Raw genomic sequence first — 16269 nt, forward strand, 5'->3', positions numbered from 1 at the left:
CACCTGGGGGCGCCCCAGGATCGGCCGCCCAGCGTGGCTTCATCTCCACTTCCCCCAACCCTACCCCATTCCTGTAGAACCCGCTTCTGCGCAGAGAGGCTAGAGACCCAGACCAGGACTAGAAGCCCGAGTGATGGGGTAGGAAAGGACTCGGGGCCCCCTTTGAGATCCCAAGAATATCGTTGTAGGACCTTGGTTGAGTCATTTCACTGGGGAACTCAATTTCCACCTCCATTATATGAAATAGTAACAGTACCCATTTCATAAAAATAGTACCTGTGATAATTAAATGAGAATATCTGGGAAGGGCATACAGGAAGCACTCAACCAACTTTAAATCTCATTATGGTTATATTAACTCTGGAGACTCCCAGAGTTTGGTCCTTTTTACCCCTCCTCCGTATGCTCACAAGTACACACACAGGGGGATCTCACCCAGTCTTTTTAAACAATAGCTAACACTGAGCCTCCCAAATGTACATCACCAGCCCTAAACTCTCTCCCAAATTCAAGACCCATCTATTCAACTGCCAGCTTGACACCTCCAACTCCTCCTGGCCCCAAATGACATGCTGATCTCACCCCGACCCCCCACCCCAAAAAACCCCAACTTACTCCATTCAGGATTCTGCATCTCAGTTGATGATACTTTTCCATCTTTCCAGGTGCTCAGATTCAAACGTGGGGTCCTCCCCTTCTCCTAACCCCCACATTCCATCTGTCTGCAAACCTGACAGCACTACCTTCATGAAAGAACTATTTCTCATCAGAATCCAATTGCCCCTTTTTACCTCTACAGTGTCCAGCTTGGGTCGAGTCACCATCTGATCTCCCTAGTCCCATCCTTGCCACAGTCTCTATTCAACAGAGCAACTCAAGACTGTAAGATAAATCTTGTCCTTCCTCTGCAAGAACCCTCCATGGCTCACCATTTGTCACAATAAAAGTCAAAATTCTTTCAGTGGCTTCCGAGGCTGTGTGAATTTACTAATTTATTTGCTTCTTTATAATCTGTCATCTGTTTCCCATTTCTAGCATGTCAATTATGCAAGGACTCAAATACTGCCTGGCTTACAGCAGATGATAAATAAAAATGTGATGAATTAATATTATTATTGTAGTCATGGTCATTGCCCTACCTTCTATATCATCATATCGGGGACTACTCCCCCAGCCAAATACTTGGCAATCACCCTTATCTCCTCCATCCCCTCAGCCCTCACAGCTAGCTAGGCGCCCCTCCTGTCCCACCTGGACCTCAGCCTCCCTCTTCCCTGAGTTTCCAGCCTCTAGTACAACCTTTCCAAGCCACCTCCCTTTCAGCCCAGATCTAACCATAACCTCCCCTGCCCCTGCTCACACATACACTATGGCTCCCTATTGCCCTCTGCATAAAGCCTGAACTGTGATGTGGCCCTGTCCACCCTTCCTCCATCCTGCCCCTACTCCCGAGATCTAGCCACCCTGGCTCCTTGTGAGTTCCATGAGCACACTGTGCTCACCCTCACCTCAGGACATTTGCAGCTGCTATCCCTGCTGCCTGGAATGCTCTCTCTCCCTTGCCACTACTCAACTTCTGCTCCTGCTTCAGCATCAGAGCAGCTTTCCCTGAGCCACCCTCCACCCCCCTGTTCTGCTTGCCCAGCACCAAGGCCTCTGTTTTGGAGCACTTGTTACAGATTTCAAATACATTTTCATGTGGAATTAATTGTTCAACATATGCCCCCGTCCTTCCAAAGACAGGAATTTTCCTGGGGTTGTGTTCCTGGTCCAGTACCAGCAGACACTTAGGATGCAGTAAGCTGATGAAATAAATGAATGCACAAACTGTCCCCAAAAGTCTGTTTATGTCTGAGGACAAATGGCTTCCCAGCCTCCTAGCCCACAGCTTCCCAACTGTCCAGGACCCTTCATTTTCTTGCTGGGAGCTGGGTATAAGGATCTGGCCTAGCTGAGGCTGGATGATGGGGGATGTCTGCATCCCTTGCTTTTATTTTACAAACATCAGGACACTCAGCAAAGGGCCTTTGAGGAAGGGAGGAAAGAAGGGGCTTGAGAGGGAGGGTGTGAGATTACAAATCAACAACAGACAGCCTGGGCCCTAGGATGCAGCCTGATTCCTGAGGAGTTCACCCATTTGAGCTGAGGGCCTCGAGAAGGTGATGTTCAGGTTCAAGGCTCTGATCTCGGGCTCCATTTCCCAAGTCCTCAATTTAAAAGCCAGTCGGGATCCGAGGGAGACCGGGCTTGTATCCTAGAGGCCTTGGGTGTCCAGTCTTAGGTCCTCCGAAGGCTCATTAGGCTAGGCCTGAAGACCTGAACCCGAATGATGTTAGGGGCGGGGCCTGAGCCCGAGGGGCCTGGCCAATCCTGATCCCTCAAACAAGAGAGCAGGAACTGGCCCTCAGGGGGCGGGACCTTGACCTCAAGGGGCGGGATCAGACCCTCAGGAGGCGGAGCCTTGCTTTGAGGGGTGTGCCCTGCGCCATCAGTCTGCTTAATGGAGGAGCCTGTTCACCCCAGGAGCGGAGCCGGGAGGGGCGTGGTCAATGCCCTCAGGATCTTGAGGGCGGGGCCTGGGCCCTCAGGGGCAGAACCTGAGCCTCTCTGGGCGGGGCTTGGGCCCCCGGGATCCGCGGGGGCAGGCCGGGCCTCACTCAGGCCCGCGGAGGCAGTGGCTCAACGTTGAGCCAGATACCATTCTCCGTGCGCAGAATGAGCTCGGGCTTCCGTCGCACCTTGCGCGTTGGGTCCACGCTCAGGCGGAAACGCAGCAGCGTCAGCGCCACGGCCACGCGCATCTCGGCCATGGCGAAGCTCTGTCCGATGCAGTTCCTGGAGGACGGGGAACAGGGGGCTCAGCCCTAGCCACTGTGTGAGCAGGATCCCTGGGACTGAGTAAATGACCTCCCCCTCTAAGCCTCAACTCTCTCATGTGTAGAACGGGAACAAAGGTATCACAGAGACGACAGGAGTATATGAGACCAGGACTCAGGGCCAAGCATACAGTAGACGCTCTGTACCCGTGGATGATATCGCAGAACCTGATTTGAGGGGGCTTCCTGGTGCACTGAGGGCAGGAAAAAGATACTGGGTTGGTGGAAAGGACACCTGAGTGGGATGCAGTATCTTCTCCTGATAGGCGCACCCCTGACCTTCCACTGGCTTCCATGTTCCTCCTAGACTTGGCTTGGAATGGGGGAAACAGAAGTTACCTGGGTCCTGCAGAGAAGGGCATGTAAGCCAGCGGGGAGCGCTGCTCTGTGTTGTCCGGGTCAAAGCGATAGGGGTTGTACACCTAGACAGGGGCAGCCTGGGGGTGAGTCTGGGGTTTGGCTCAGCCATCCCAGCCTGCCTCCCCCTCCCTCAGCCTCGGGGAACCAGCCCAGAAGGACAGAGAGAGCCTGACTACAATCCAGCCACACCTGTCTCCTTCAGGCATGACAGGCTCATTCCCACCCCAGGGCCTTTGCATTTGCCGTCTCTCTACCTGGAACACACTTTTCCCTGCTCTTTCACACTTTTGAGTGTGAATATTTTCAGTTTCAGCTCAAACATCTCTTGCTTGGTAATGTCTTTCCTCACAATATGAGCTAAAGTGCTCCCTCCCTCTAGTTTTTATTTCTTTTATGTATTTATCAATACCCAAAATGATCTTTTTTTTTTTTTTTGCTTCTTTTCTTCCTCCAGACTTCACTGTGAGCTCTGTGAGGGCAAAGAGAGTATCCTCCTCTGTTCTCAGTGCCCAGCTCTGGGTCTGACACACAGCAGATGCTCAATAAAGATTTGTTGATGTAATGAAGTAACAGTAAATGATGGTATAGCTCAGTAGTAGAGCACATGCTTAGCATGCACAAAGTCCTGGGTCCGATCCCCAGCACCTCCATCAAAAATAAGTAAATAAATAAAAACCCAGTTACCTCCCCCCAAAATAAAATAATAAATTAAAAAATAATTTTTAAAATGTTTTAAAAATGAATGAATGAGTGAATAAACCTAATTTAATTACCTCCCCCCCCCAAAAAAAGTTTTAAAAAATGGAAGGAGGGCCATTTAAGCCCTGCCATCAGCCCTGCCATCTGGCTCCCTAGGAAGCAGAGGAGGGGAGCCCTTGCTGCCCAAGGACTGCCCTTTCTGAGGAAGGAGAAGCTGAGAGAAGGAAGGGTTGGGGCAGGAGCTCACCTTGGCGTCAGGCCACACTGTAGGGTTATAGTGGGTCCCGTAGATACTGACCAGGCAGATGATTCCTGTGGGCAGGAGTCGGGTCAGTGGAGCTGAAGGAAACCCGGGCCTCCTCTGGAGACCTACCCCTCCGTGGCTCTCCCTTGAGCATGCCATTCCAATGAGCCATCTGCCATCCATTCCTGCCTTTCCTTCCCTAAAAAGTCCTGTTGCTCCATCCACTTTCTCGACCTCTCCCTAAGAGGTCCCCATCTAGCTGCCATGCTGGCCACACAGTGATCTTCCTCCCTCACATATCTGACATTGCTCCTCCATAGCTCAAATACCTCCCATGGCTCCCTACTGCCCTGAGGATCAAGGTCAAGCGCCTCAACCTGGCATTCAAGGCCTTTTAGTCTCTGCACCCTGAGGCTCTCCTCCATAAACATGCTGTCTTTCATTTCTAACCTCCAAGGCTCACCTCTCACATTCCCTCTTCCAGGCAGTCCTCCCTGTATTACACCCAAGCTCCAAACATCGTTCATTTGGAGCTGCTCCAGCCTCTCTCCCTCCTTTAGCCCACTCCTCACCCCACATGGCTGGGAATGTCTGTGCTCTGCTGTACCTCCCCCAGAGTGGGTGGTATGCAAAGCCTGAGCCTGGGGATGAGGTTTCTCTAGATGCCAGCATCATCCAGGACAGGACCTGGTCTCTAGGGAATATCTGGCAACTGGATGAAACCAGCCCTTCCCTACCTGCACCCTCACAGGGACCACCCTGCCACACCTGCTCCTTCCTTTCCACTTGGATTCACCGATCTCTCAGTACCCCCATGCACACAGCTGGGTCTCCCCCATAACCCCAGAGGCAACAGGCTATAAAGTGCTGGCTCATTTACAAGGACAGTGCACCTGGGGCAGGCATAGGCAGGCCCTTGTGGGCAATAGAGCAGGCAGGCAGCAGGGAGCAGACAGTGGGCACCTTTGGGGATGATACGCCCATCTGGGAGCTTGACGTCCTCTGTGCATTGACGGGAGATCAGGGTCACGGGTGGGAACTTCCGGAGGCTCTCCTTGATGCACATTGTGGTGAAGGGCAGCTGGGTCAGGTCCTCCCTGGGGAATATGGACCAGTGGGTGCCTAGGGGCCAGGCCATGATGCCACCCCCTCCCCCAAATGCACACACATGTGCACACAGGCAATTAGGAGCAACTGCAGGAAACCAGTCTAGGATCTCAGAATTGCCCCAACTTCAGGCATTTCCAGTGGTGCCTGCACACACCTCTATTCCTCAGCGTGTAAAATATCTGACTCCCAGCCAATCAGAGCAGTGCTAGCCAGACAGATGCAAGCCTAGCATTAACCCTTTAACTGATGAATTATGTGGAGGTCAGGGGGCACCCTGGGGAGGTGCCAGGATAGCCAGGGGACCCTGGGGTATCAGTGATTTACCACCCTTTATAAATCAATTTCAGCACTTATAGACTCATACATCCTCTCCTTATACTGTTATTTATTAATTTTTTTTCCTTTGGACTTTGGGTCCCAAAATTGGATTAATTATAACTCTCAATTCATTATCTAGATTGTTTTCTTTACATCAGCAGATTCTCTTTCGAAGAAACTTTCTGTTCCTACCATAAAGGGCAAATGGCATGCCTGGTATAAAGGTAGCCATAAACACAAACACCACTGGGAAAGCAGAAGAGGGTAATTAAATTCTGGCTAGATACCACCTGCTGCCCAATTCTCAGAATAAGAGTCATCTTCTCCCTTTGTTAAAAAGGCAGATTAACAAGGATTAGCAAGGTGTTGAAGACATTATGGTGCCTGAAAGGGTCACCCTAAAGTCATAATCTGAAAGGTTGACATTGAATCAAAAGGAACTTTCTCACTGTTCAATGCTATTTCATGCTGTGTTCTCTTTGCCTCACCCAAGATCAGCTCTACACAGCACACATCTGAAGTAAACAGGATTATTATTCTTCCTTTCCCCCAACATTGGAATCACCATGTCCTTTGCCATGTGAGTCCGCTCTTGAGTGAATGGAGTATATGTCCCACCCCATTCATGTTGGGTTTGGTCATGTGATCTGCTTTAGCTAATGGAATGTTACAAGGCAAGCAGAGATTTTTAATTGTGTGGCTCTTTATGCTTCTGAAATCTGCCTTGAGAAAAACATGCCCAGGGTGGCTGCTGGTCCAAGAAGAATGAGGAGACACGTGGTACAGACCTGAACCCAAACCTCAGTTTGAAAGCAACACCACTCAGTGCAGCCCCAGCTGTAACAAGAGTTATGTGCAGACAAGAGCAAGAAATATCTGCAGACAAGAGCAAGAAATAAATGCTTGCTGCAAACCACTGAGTTTAGGGACTGTTTGTTACACAGCATTGTTGCAACTGTTGCTGACTAAGACATTCCTAACAAAGAACTCCTACTTTATGAAGTAGGCATATGCATGAATGTCATCCCCATTTTACAGTTGAAGAAATTGAAATTCAAGAAGCTTAAGTGACTTGTCTGAGGTTAGATAATCAGTAAGTGGTACAGCAGAGAGATTCAAACCCAAAGCTCTAAACTCAGCCTGCCCCCACCATCCCCATGACCCCAGACTGACCACTCCAGCTCCTCTAGCTCTCGATTTTTCATGACTTCCTGGATCTCTTCCCGGCACTTCTCCTGGTACTCCGGATACTTGGCCAAGTTGAAGAACACCCATGAGAGCCCGCTGGATGTTGTGTCATGACCTGCAGACAGATAAGGGGCTTCAATGGAGGCTGCCTGCAGATAGTGGAGATGCTGTCTTCTGATAATGGAGCCCCTTCTTGCCCATGTCCTCACCCTCAAACATGAAGGTGTCAGCTTCAGCTCGGATGTCCTCGTCTGACATTTCCTTCCCATCTTCATCCTGGAATGGCAGTAGATTCTGCTCAGCCCACTTTGTCCCACCCTCCAAGTCCTAGGAGTTCTTCCAATGTCAAGCTACCCTCCTCTTTCCCTTAAGCCAAGCTGCAGGGGAAAGGATTCCAGGCAGGTGGAGCTGTGCAACTTGTCTAAGAAAGATGGAAAGTGGGAAGGAGAGCCAAAGATGAAAGGAAGAAGGGAGTTCGTATTTCTTCAGCAGCTCCTAGCCCAAAGCATCCTGCCAGATGCCTGACAGCAATCTTGTGATCAGATATTACGATCCTCATACTGTAAATGAGGAAACTGCGGCTCCAAGGGAAGAGTCAGATGACCAAGGTCAACCATCCATAAGGTGGTAAAGCTAGAAATGGAATTCAGAACTGGCTGAATCCAGAACCCAGGTGCTGCTCAGAAATCCCACAGAAGCACCACTAATCGGTGACTGCCTATCTCTGCCAGTGTCATATTTCTTCAAGGTCTTGTATTTCATCTTTGTTAAGTGTTGTGGCCTGAACTGTGTCCCTCCCCACCCCCACCATAGAATTCATGTAGTGAAATCCTAACCCCACAGCACCTCAGAATGTGACCTTATATGGAGATAAGGCTTTTGCAGAAGTACTTAAGTTACAATGAGTTCATTAGAGTGGGCTCTAAGCCAGTATGACTGATGTTCTCTTAAGAAGAGGAAAGGAGGACACAGATGTGCACAGAGGGACGACCATGTGAAGACATAGGGAGAGGATAGCCAGCTACAAGCCTTGGCAGGTAACCCTTGGCAGGGAAAGGTATAGCTCAGTGGTAGAGCACTTGCTTAGCATGCATGGGGTCCTGGGTCAATCCCCAGTACCTCCATTAAAATAAATAAGTAAATAAACCTAATTACCTACCCCCCTAAATTTTTTTAAAATTGAAGAAAAGAAAAGAAACCAACCCTGCCAACACCTTGATCTCAGAGATCTAACCTCCAGGCTGAGACTGAGAAAATTGACTTCTGTTGTTTTAAACCACCCAGCATGCACATCACTGTGTTAGGGCAATGCTAGCAAATGAATACAGTCTCGCATGTTCTGCATCTGCCTGCATTCTAATCCATGCTAGTTTGGGTGTTTACCATCTTACAGTTGCTGCAACTCATGGACAGGGCTCCACCCTCCAGGATCCAGCCTCACCCTGGCCAGGAGCAGCACATCGATGAAGTCCAAGGTCTTGCCCTGCTTGGCCTTAAGCCAGGCTTCCATGCCCTGTTGGCGGAGCACCCGCCGCCGCTTCTGGATGACCTCCGTGGTGAAGTGGTGCACAGTGTCACAGGCCTGCCGGAAACGCCGCCCGTCCGCTGTGCGGTAGTAGATGAAGTCGAGGTGGTGGTGCAGGCGATACTGGCGCCGGACCACCAGAGCACTCAGCTCAGTGATGGCCGAGATGTAATCGCTCATCTTCCTGCCAGGGAGAGGAAGGGCCGTAAGCATAGGCCCGCAACCTAAGGCAAGCTTCCTCCCCAGAGAGGCCCGAAATTAACTATTTGGTGGGCTTATTTATTTTTTTAATAGAGGTGCTGGGGACTGAACCCAGGACCTTGTGCATGCTAAGCATGCACTCCACCACTGAGCTATACCCTTCCCCCCTATATTCTCCTATTTTCTTATATTCTTGATGCTCTGCCATCTGGGGCCTCACTGTTGGGAGAGACACCTCGTCTCCCGGGACTGACCATTTTTAAGAGCTAGCAAAGGACTCACCCAGGAGCATGCCTTTCTTTTGCAAACCAACCAATCCAGAGTTCATACTCCATACATTATTGGGCTGAGCCACTATCCCCCTGCCCTAATCACACCAGGGCCAGGACACTTAGGGGAAGCCCTATGCCCCAGCGCCTGCTGAAATTATTCAAACTAGCCAATCCTAAACCTGCATAACATACCTTTGCCATTCCTTCCTGTAGAAGCTCCCCCAAAAAGGTTTTTGCCATGCTTTTTCCTGGTGTTTCCCCATGTGGCCCTCCCTGTGTGGTGTGGCATGCCCCCTCATCTTGGGAACTGTAAATAACAAGCTATCTTTTCAATGGCAACAGTCTCCTAATCTGTTGGCCTCACTATACCAGAATCAAACCAAACTCTGGATATATTTTAAAACAGGCTGGGGGGTAAGGGGGTACAGCTCAGTGGTAGAGTGCATGCTTAGCATGCACGAGGTCCTGGGTTCAATCCCTAGTACCTCCATTAAAAAAAAAAAAAGGCCCAAAGAGGGGTGAGGACTTTCAAGTAGATGTAACATCATAAAATTAAATGGCTACTTAGAATACAAATGTTGGTTGCCAAGGGGGCGGGGGGTGGGAAGAGATAGACTGGGATTTCAAAATTATACAATAGATAAACAAGATTATACTGTATAGCACAGGGAAATATATACAAGATCCTATGGCAGCTCACAGGGAAAAAAAAAGTGACAATGAATATATATATGTTCATGTATAATTGAAAAATTGTGCTCTACACTGGAATTTGACACAACATTGTAAAATGATTATAAATCAATAAAAAAATGTTAAAAAAAATTAAATGGCTACTATCCACAGAGTGGAAGAAAATATTTGAAAATCATATATCTGATGAGGAGCTTGTATCTAAAATATATAATGGGCACTTAGAGCTCAATAATGAAGAAGACAGACAACCCAATTTTAAAATGTGCAAAGAATATGAAGAGACAAAATTCTCCAAAGAAGACATACAAATGGCCAATATGCACATGAAAAGGAGCTTAACAGCATTAGCCATTAGGGAAATGCAAATCAAAACCACCATGAGATACCACTTTATTCCAACTAGGATGGCTATAATCAAAAAGACAGATGATAAAAAGTGTTGACGGGGCTGTGGAGAAATTGGAGCCCTCACGTACTGTTGGTGGGAATGTGAAATGGTGCAACCACTTTCGGGAAATGTCTGGCAGTACCAAAAGAGATTAAATGTAGAATTATCAGATAGCCCAGCAATTTCACTCCAGGTATATACCCAAGAGAATTAAAAATATATGTTTATACAAAAACTTGTACATTAATGTTTATAGCAGCACTGCTTATAATAGCCAAAAAGTAGAAACAACCCAAATGTTTATCAGCAGATGACTGGATAAACAAAATGTTGTATTAAGTGGTAAATGGAATTATTATTCAGCAGTTTTGAAAATGAATTATTGATACCTGCTACAACATGGGTGAATCTGAAAACAATATGTTGGTTGAAAAAAATACACAGAAGTGTGTATAATTCCATCTATATGAAATTTCCATAATAGACAAATATATAGAGACAGAAGGAAGATTAGTCATTGCCTAGACCTAAACGAGAAGTTGGAAGTGGGGAATGGGCACTAAAATGTACAGGGTTTCCTTGCTGAAAATACTCTAAACTTGGTTATGGTGATGGTTGCATAACACTGTGAATACACTAGAAACCATTGGTTGTCTACTGTAAATGGGTGAATTGTATTCTATGTGGGTTACATCTTAGTAAACTTATTTTTAAAAAGAAAAAAACTAAATCACGAGGCAAGGTTACAAGAGCTGTCCTTAGTCCTGAAGTGCTTGTTGTTTCCATGCACTTATCACGGTCTGCCATTTTCTTGTTTATTTATTTGTTCATGGTTTCTGCCTGCCTTCCTACCAAAATGTAAGTTTCAGAAGAGCAAGACCTTGTCTGTTTTGTTGACCACTGAATTCTAGTCTGGGGCTGGCGCATAGTACACACTCAATAAATATTTCTTTGACTGATTAATGAATTAATTACCAAGGCCACCTCCACCTTACCCAACGGAAACAATACCCCTACAGGAGTAACAATGTTAGTAGCTTGTTGTTGAGGACCTACTGTGTGCTACAAACCTGACAGTTATTTTGTCCCTTATTCCTTATATCCCCACTTAGACTATAAGCTCCAAGGAACTGGAACTTAGTCTGTTGCCCACCCCTATTGCCTATCCCCAGTAGCTAGCATAGTGCCAGGCACATAGTAGGTACACAACAAATCCTTGATGAGTGAATGAATGAACCAAGACAGTAGTCATTTTACTTATTCATTCAACAAATATTCACTCAGCATCTACTGAGTGTCAGGGCAGTGCTACATCATTTTACCCTTAAAGCAACTCTCAGAGGGTCAGGAATTGTCATCCTTATTTTATAAGCAAAGAAACTGAGGCTCAGAAAGTGTCGGAGGGTGGAGGACACTTTCCAACGACCACATCCTCTTTGTGGAGGAAACAAGCATTTACCAAGTACCTACTGTGTGCCATTGACTCACATTATCTCACTTAATTCTCATACAGTGACTGTGGGGACAGAACAAGGATTTCCATCATGGGGATAAGGAAACAGGCTCAGAGAGGTGATGTCAGTTTTCCAGAACCACACAGCCTGCCAGTGACCGAGCATCAGCAGCCCAAGAGTGCCTGCCACCTAAGAGTTTCCTTTCTCCTCCCTCCCATCACCTCACCCCTCTGGAGCAGCTGGCTCTGTTCCCCGGGGAGGCCACACTCACTCCTGGCAGTCGCTGTTGTAGCTGAAGACACATTTCTGAAGAGTATCCAGGGTCATGAGGCTGATGTGCTCAAACATGTCGAGGGAGACATCCGAGCCCTCCACCAGGCGCCGCCATTTAGCCTGAAAGAGTGAGACACATGGCAAATGGGCACGGAGACCACAGGCTTTAAGCCAGAATGACAATGACCCAGCCCAAGCCTACTTTATAGATAAAGGAAGTGAGGCTTCCTGACATCACCTGGCTTGCCCATGAGCTGGAGTCTGGACCAGTCTCACTCCCAAGAATCCTGGGGACTCACATGCATGATATTGGTGCACTGGTTGAAGATCTTCATGTAGGGCTTCAGGATGTCGAAGTGGAAGGCAGGTGTCAGCAGGCGGCGGTGTCGGCTCCACTTGTCACCTTTGCTGAGCAGCAGCCCATCTCCTGGGCCCAGTAGAGCGAGATTAGGGACCTCTCCTATTACTCTGCAACACTCTAGGAAACCCCACACCTGCCCCCTCTTCCCTGAAGCCCCAGCGCCAGCCTACCCAGTCCCGTGCTCACCCAGCCAAGGTTTCAGGAAGCCATAGAAAAGTTCATCCTTGGGAGCAACAGCAGCTATGGAGAAAAAAGAGGAAATGATGCCTCAAAACAGAGTTCTGACCCTTGACCTCTGCTTATGACCTCCTTAGGCCTCCACTCTAGGTTCTGACCTCCCACCTCACCCCTCCAGTCCAATCCTCCATGCCTGCCTGGAAAGATTCTTATAAAATAAGATCTGATCTGAACATGAGCCTCCCCTGCTCAAACACCTCCTATGTCTCCCTATTGCCCTTGTAAAAAAGTTCAAGCTCAGGCTAGCACTGAAGACCCTGCCACATCTTGCCACCATGTGCCTCTTCCACCTCATCCTTCAGCATACACCAGATAACTCCACATGCTGTCCCTCACTTCCAAACCTTTGCCCAGGCCCTACTCTTTATCCAGAATGGTCTTCATTTACTTCTTCCCCGAATCCACCCCCTCTTTTCTGCCAACTCAGGCCTTGTGAATTATACCTCCTGTGCTCCCAGCCACCAGCCTTGCCCTGTCCAGTCTGTCCCCCACCCTGGACCCAGGGGGGGATCTTATCTGACCCTAGATCTGACCATGTCCCTTCCTGGCCACACAACCATTTGCCTCAAGCACAGCTGCTCTGAATGATCTACCCAGTCCAGACCTCTCTCAAACACCTCTACCCTCCACCATCACCACCTCTTCCCCCAACACACTCAGCTTCCTAACATCACAGAACTTTTCTCAGCTCCTTGAAAAGCCATGTTCTCTCTCTGCTCTGAGTCCTTCCACCAGGTGCCCTCACTGCCTCAAAGACTCTCCCCTCATTCTTCCAGTCTCTGCTTGGATGCCATCTCCTCTTCCACAAGTCACTCTGGATTGTATCCATCCAGTTACAAGCCCCTTGAGGGAAGAGACCTTGTTAATCACTAATATATAGGAGCTAAACAAATTTTTATTGTATAAACAAATTAACCAATCAAAGGATGAATGAATAAAAAAAAACCAGTGAGTGGATAGATGGATGGTTGGTTGGATGGATAAATAAGTGAATTTCCTTTCTATGTGCTGAATAGATTGGGGACAGAATGAGCAGGACCCAGGAAGAAAGCACCCGAAATTCAAGTGATGTCACTTTTATTTGAGATATGACTCAGCCATCTACACACACTCCCCAAGAATTGGCCAGTTATATGCACAGTCATCTGTCTACTCATTCTCCCATTCAGCACACCTGTTCCACCACCTTTCTGTGCCCAACCTATGCTGGGTGATGTGGGGGGGGCCCAGAGAGGGCGCAGCTCCACACCCTGCCTGGAGGAGCTCTGGGTGGAGTGGGAAAGGGAAGCAGAGGCACATCATGCAATTAACAGGAAGGTAGAATGTATGCCAGGAGCAGAGGGAGGCACAATGAAAGGGCTGCTGGAAGTCAAGGCAGACTTCCACGAAGAGGCAGCATTGGAGGAGGAGGTGGGAGCCTAGGTACTCCTCTCCTCTCTGAGCTCTGGACCCCAGGCTAGGCCCTTCTAGGGTCTTTCTGACACACAAAGGCTGTCCTGCTCAAACATCTCCCATGGCTCCACCCTCAGCGTAAAACACAAGCTCCTTCACTTTTTACACAAGCGCTCTGACCCTGCTCCTGTCTCATTTCTGACTTCTCCCCATGCATCATCTTCACTGCAAGTCACCTGAATTCCCTTGGCACTTTAACATATCTGCACCTTTGCACTTCGGGCCCTCCACCTGGGACCTATCATCTGGCAAACTCCTATGCATCCTTCAAGGTCCAGCTTCACTGATAGCTCCTCCAGGAAGCTTTCTCCAAACCTTCTCCCTGGGCACTTTCTCTACCATCCTCAGGTCCCTTCTTGAATGCAATCTTGACCACTCGGTGCCAGGAGAGGCTGTGTCTGGGCTGTCTCTCCCATCAGTTTCCCCTTCATGAACAAGGAGATGGTAATGTCTACCTCAAAAGAGGTAATATAAGAAAAGCTCCTACAAGGCGCTGAGCAAGAAGCTGCATATTACTGTGGTTGAGAGCTTGGCCTCTGGGCTGGCCAGGTCCAGGTTCAAATCTCATCCCTACCAAGAATTTGATGTGTAAATTTGGGCATGTTACCACTCTGCCCCTCCACTTCCTCATCTGCCAAAGGGGAAATAGAACAATCCTGCCTGACTCATGGCATCCCAGCAAAACTCAATGAATTAATGTGCTTCTGGCACACAGTAGGTGCTCATTAAGTATTTGTGCACAAATTCATTTATGTGCACAAAAATCAACTGCTGGCTGTTTTTACTGCTATGAATATAATTATTGCTCACTGGTGCCAAGAACTTGTGAGATGAATATCTGGATCCCCAGCTCACAGCAGAACCCTAGTAAGGAAAAATGAGTGCACAGACACCATGGAAAACAGTTCGGTGTTTCCTTGAAAAGTTAGATGTATGTTCCCATATGATCCCACAATTCCACAACTAGGTAGCTACCCAAGAGAAATGGAAATACATGTTCAAAACTTATACATACATGTTCATGTCACCATAATTCATAACAGCCAAAAGGTAGAAACAACCCAAATGTTTGTCAACAGATGAATGGATAAACAAATGAAGAGGGGGAGGGTGTAGCTCAGTGGTAGAACACATGCTTAGCATGCACGAGGTCCTGAGTTCAATCCCCAGCACCTCCATTAAAAATAAACTAATTAATTAATTAATTAAAACTAATTATCCCCCCAAAACAAACAACAAAACAAATGTGGTAAATTCATATATCCATGCAATGAAATATTACTCAGCCTTCAAAAAGAATGAAGTCCTGATCATTGCTGCAATGTGAGTGAACCTCAAAAACATTATTCTGAGTATAAGAAGTCACTTGCAAAAGAACACATTTTGTATCATTCCTTTCCAATGATATAGCCAGAAAAGGAAAATCCATAGAGACAGAAAGTAGATTAGCATTTACCAGCAGGTGAAGAGATGGGGAGAAGTGGGAAGGGATTACTTAATGGGTGCAGAGTATTTTATGAAGTGATGAAAAAATTTTGAAACTAGAGAGAGCTGAAGATTGCACAGCAATGTGAACTCACGAAAAACCTTATACTTTAAGATCATTAATTACATGGTGTGTGATTTCATCTCAATAAAAAGAGAATATACAAAAATAAGCTATAATTATATGCCTATATATCATGCTTTGTCTTCTATAAAGCATTTTCACCTACTTTCTCCTATGAGTACTCTCTATCCCAAGTACCCTTTAGAAGAGGAAGAAACAGCGGTTCCAAAAGGTGCCGTACTGTTCTCAGGGCCCAGCAGCTCTGCAGTTTTAAGCACAGAGGAGCAAACTCCTCCAGATGTGGCCCCAAGGAGGCCCCAGTCAGGGATGGAACAAAAGACTTGGGGCCAGGCCTGTCCAATCTCAGGCGGGCAGGCACAGTGGGGCAGGGAAGCTGACTTCAGGCTGCCTCCCCTGATTCACAGCCTCACCCTCCCCAACTTGGAGTCCCCCATCCGGCTCCTCCAGGGAGGAAGGCAGTGGATAGCCTGCCTGTCTTGAGAGAGGGGAGGGGAGGGGAGAGGAAGAGACCTGAGCGTCAGAGTGCTAAGCTTAGCAAGTAGGGGATCTGTTCCCTGATCTAGTTGGGATCTCACAACCATGCACGATGACACTCAGAAAACAGATGCTCTGAGGTGGTGGGGGAGAAGGAGAGAGGGAAAGAAAGGGGAAAAAAAGATATCAAAAAGGCAGAAAAGAAGAAACCCTTATTAGTACCTGCCCACACTCTATGACTGAGGCTTCAAACCATCCCATTTTACAGATCAGAAACTGAGGCTCTGAGAAGCTAGATGAATTGCTGGGTCACACAGCAAGTAGGTGCTTCAGCCTGGATTCAAACCCAGACCAGCCAAGTCCTGGTCCAGGCCTCTTGTGACAATGTGGTACCCGTCCCTTGGAAAAGTCACCTCTCCCAGGGTCTAGGTTTCCCTCTTTGTTCAATGGGGATAGTTATTCCCTTATATATGCAATAACGGGGGAACACTGAGGCATGAGTAGGGCATGGCTGGTAAAGAGAAGGGTGGCAGCCCCTTTCTCTTTCATGGCTTCAGGGAGGCAGCCTTGA

General features: G+C 47.8%; 1 protein-coding gene across 5 annotated transcripts in view; it reads right to left on the bottom strand.

Annotated features, from left to right (window-relative positions):
* Positions 1-609: 609 nt before the first annotated feature.
* The window catches only part of CYP4F22 (cytochrome P450 family 4 subfamily F member 22), a 29986-nt gene continuing 14326 nt past the window's right edge, over positions 610-16269 (bottom strand). For 3 of the 5 annotated variants that reach the window (XM_045522002.2, XM_010962118.3, XM_045522001.2), the window contains exons 5-14: positions 12152-12205; positions 11904-12031; positions 11603-11724; positions 8237-8504; positions 7005-7071; positions 6781-6910; positions 5143-5276; positions 4183-4247; positions 3216-3298; positions 611-2835 (exon numbers count right to left, since the gene is read on the bottom strand). In XM_045522002.2, coding sequence (XP_045377958.1) covers positions 2658-2835; positions 3216-3298; positions 4183-4247; positions 5143-5276; positions 6781-6910; positions 7005-7071; positions 8237-8504; positions 11603-11724; positions 11904-12031; positions 12152-12205 — 1229 coding nt within the window. In that variant the 3' untranslated portion in view covers positions 611-2657. Of the gene's footprint in view, positions 2836-3215; positions 3299-4182; positions 4248-5142; positions 5277-6780; positions 6911-7004; positions 7072-8236; positions 8505-11602; positions 11725-11903; positions 12032-12151; positions 12206-16269 lie in introns of all 5 variants that reach the window. The other 2 variants (XM_045522003.2, XM_045522004.2) reach the window with 1 other exon arrangement.

The sequence above is a fragment of the Camelus bactrianus genome, chromosome 22 (assembly GCF_048773025.1).
Source record: "Camelus bactrianus isolate YW-2024 breed Bactrian camel chromosome 22, ASM4877302v1, whole genome shotgun sequence".
Taxonomy (NCBI): domain Eukaryota; kingdom Metazoa; phylum Chordata; class Mammalia; order Artiodactyla; family Camelidae; genus Camelus; species Camelus bactrianus.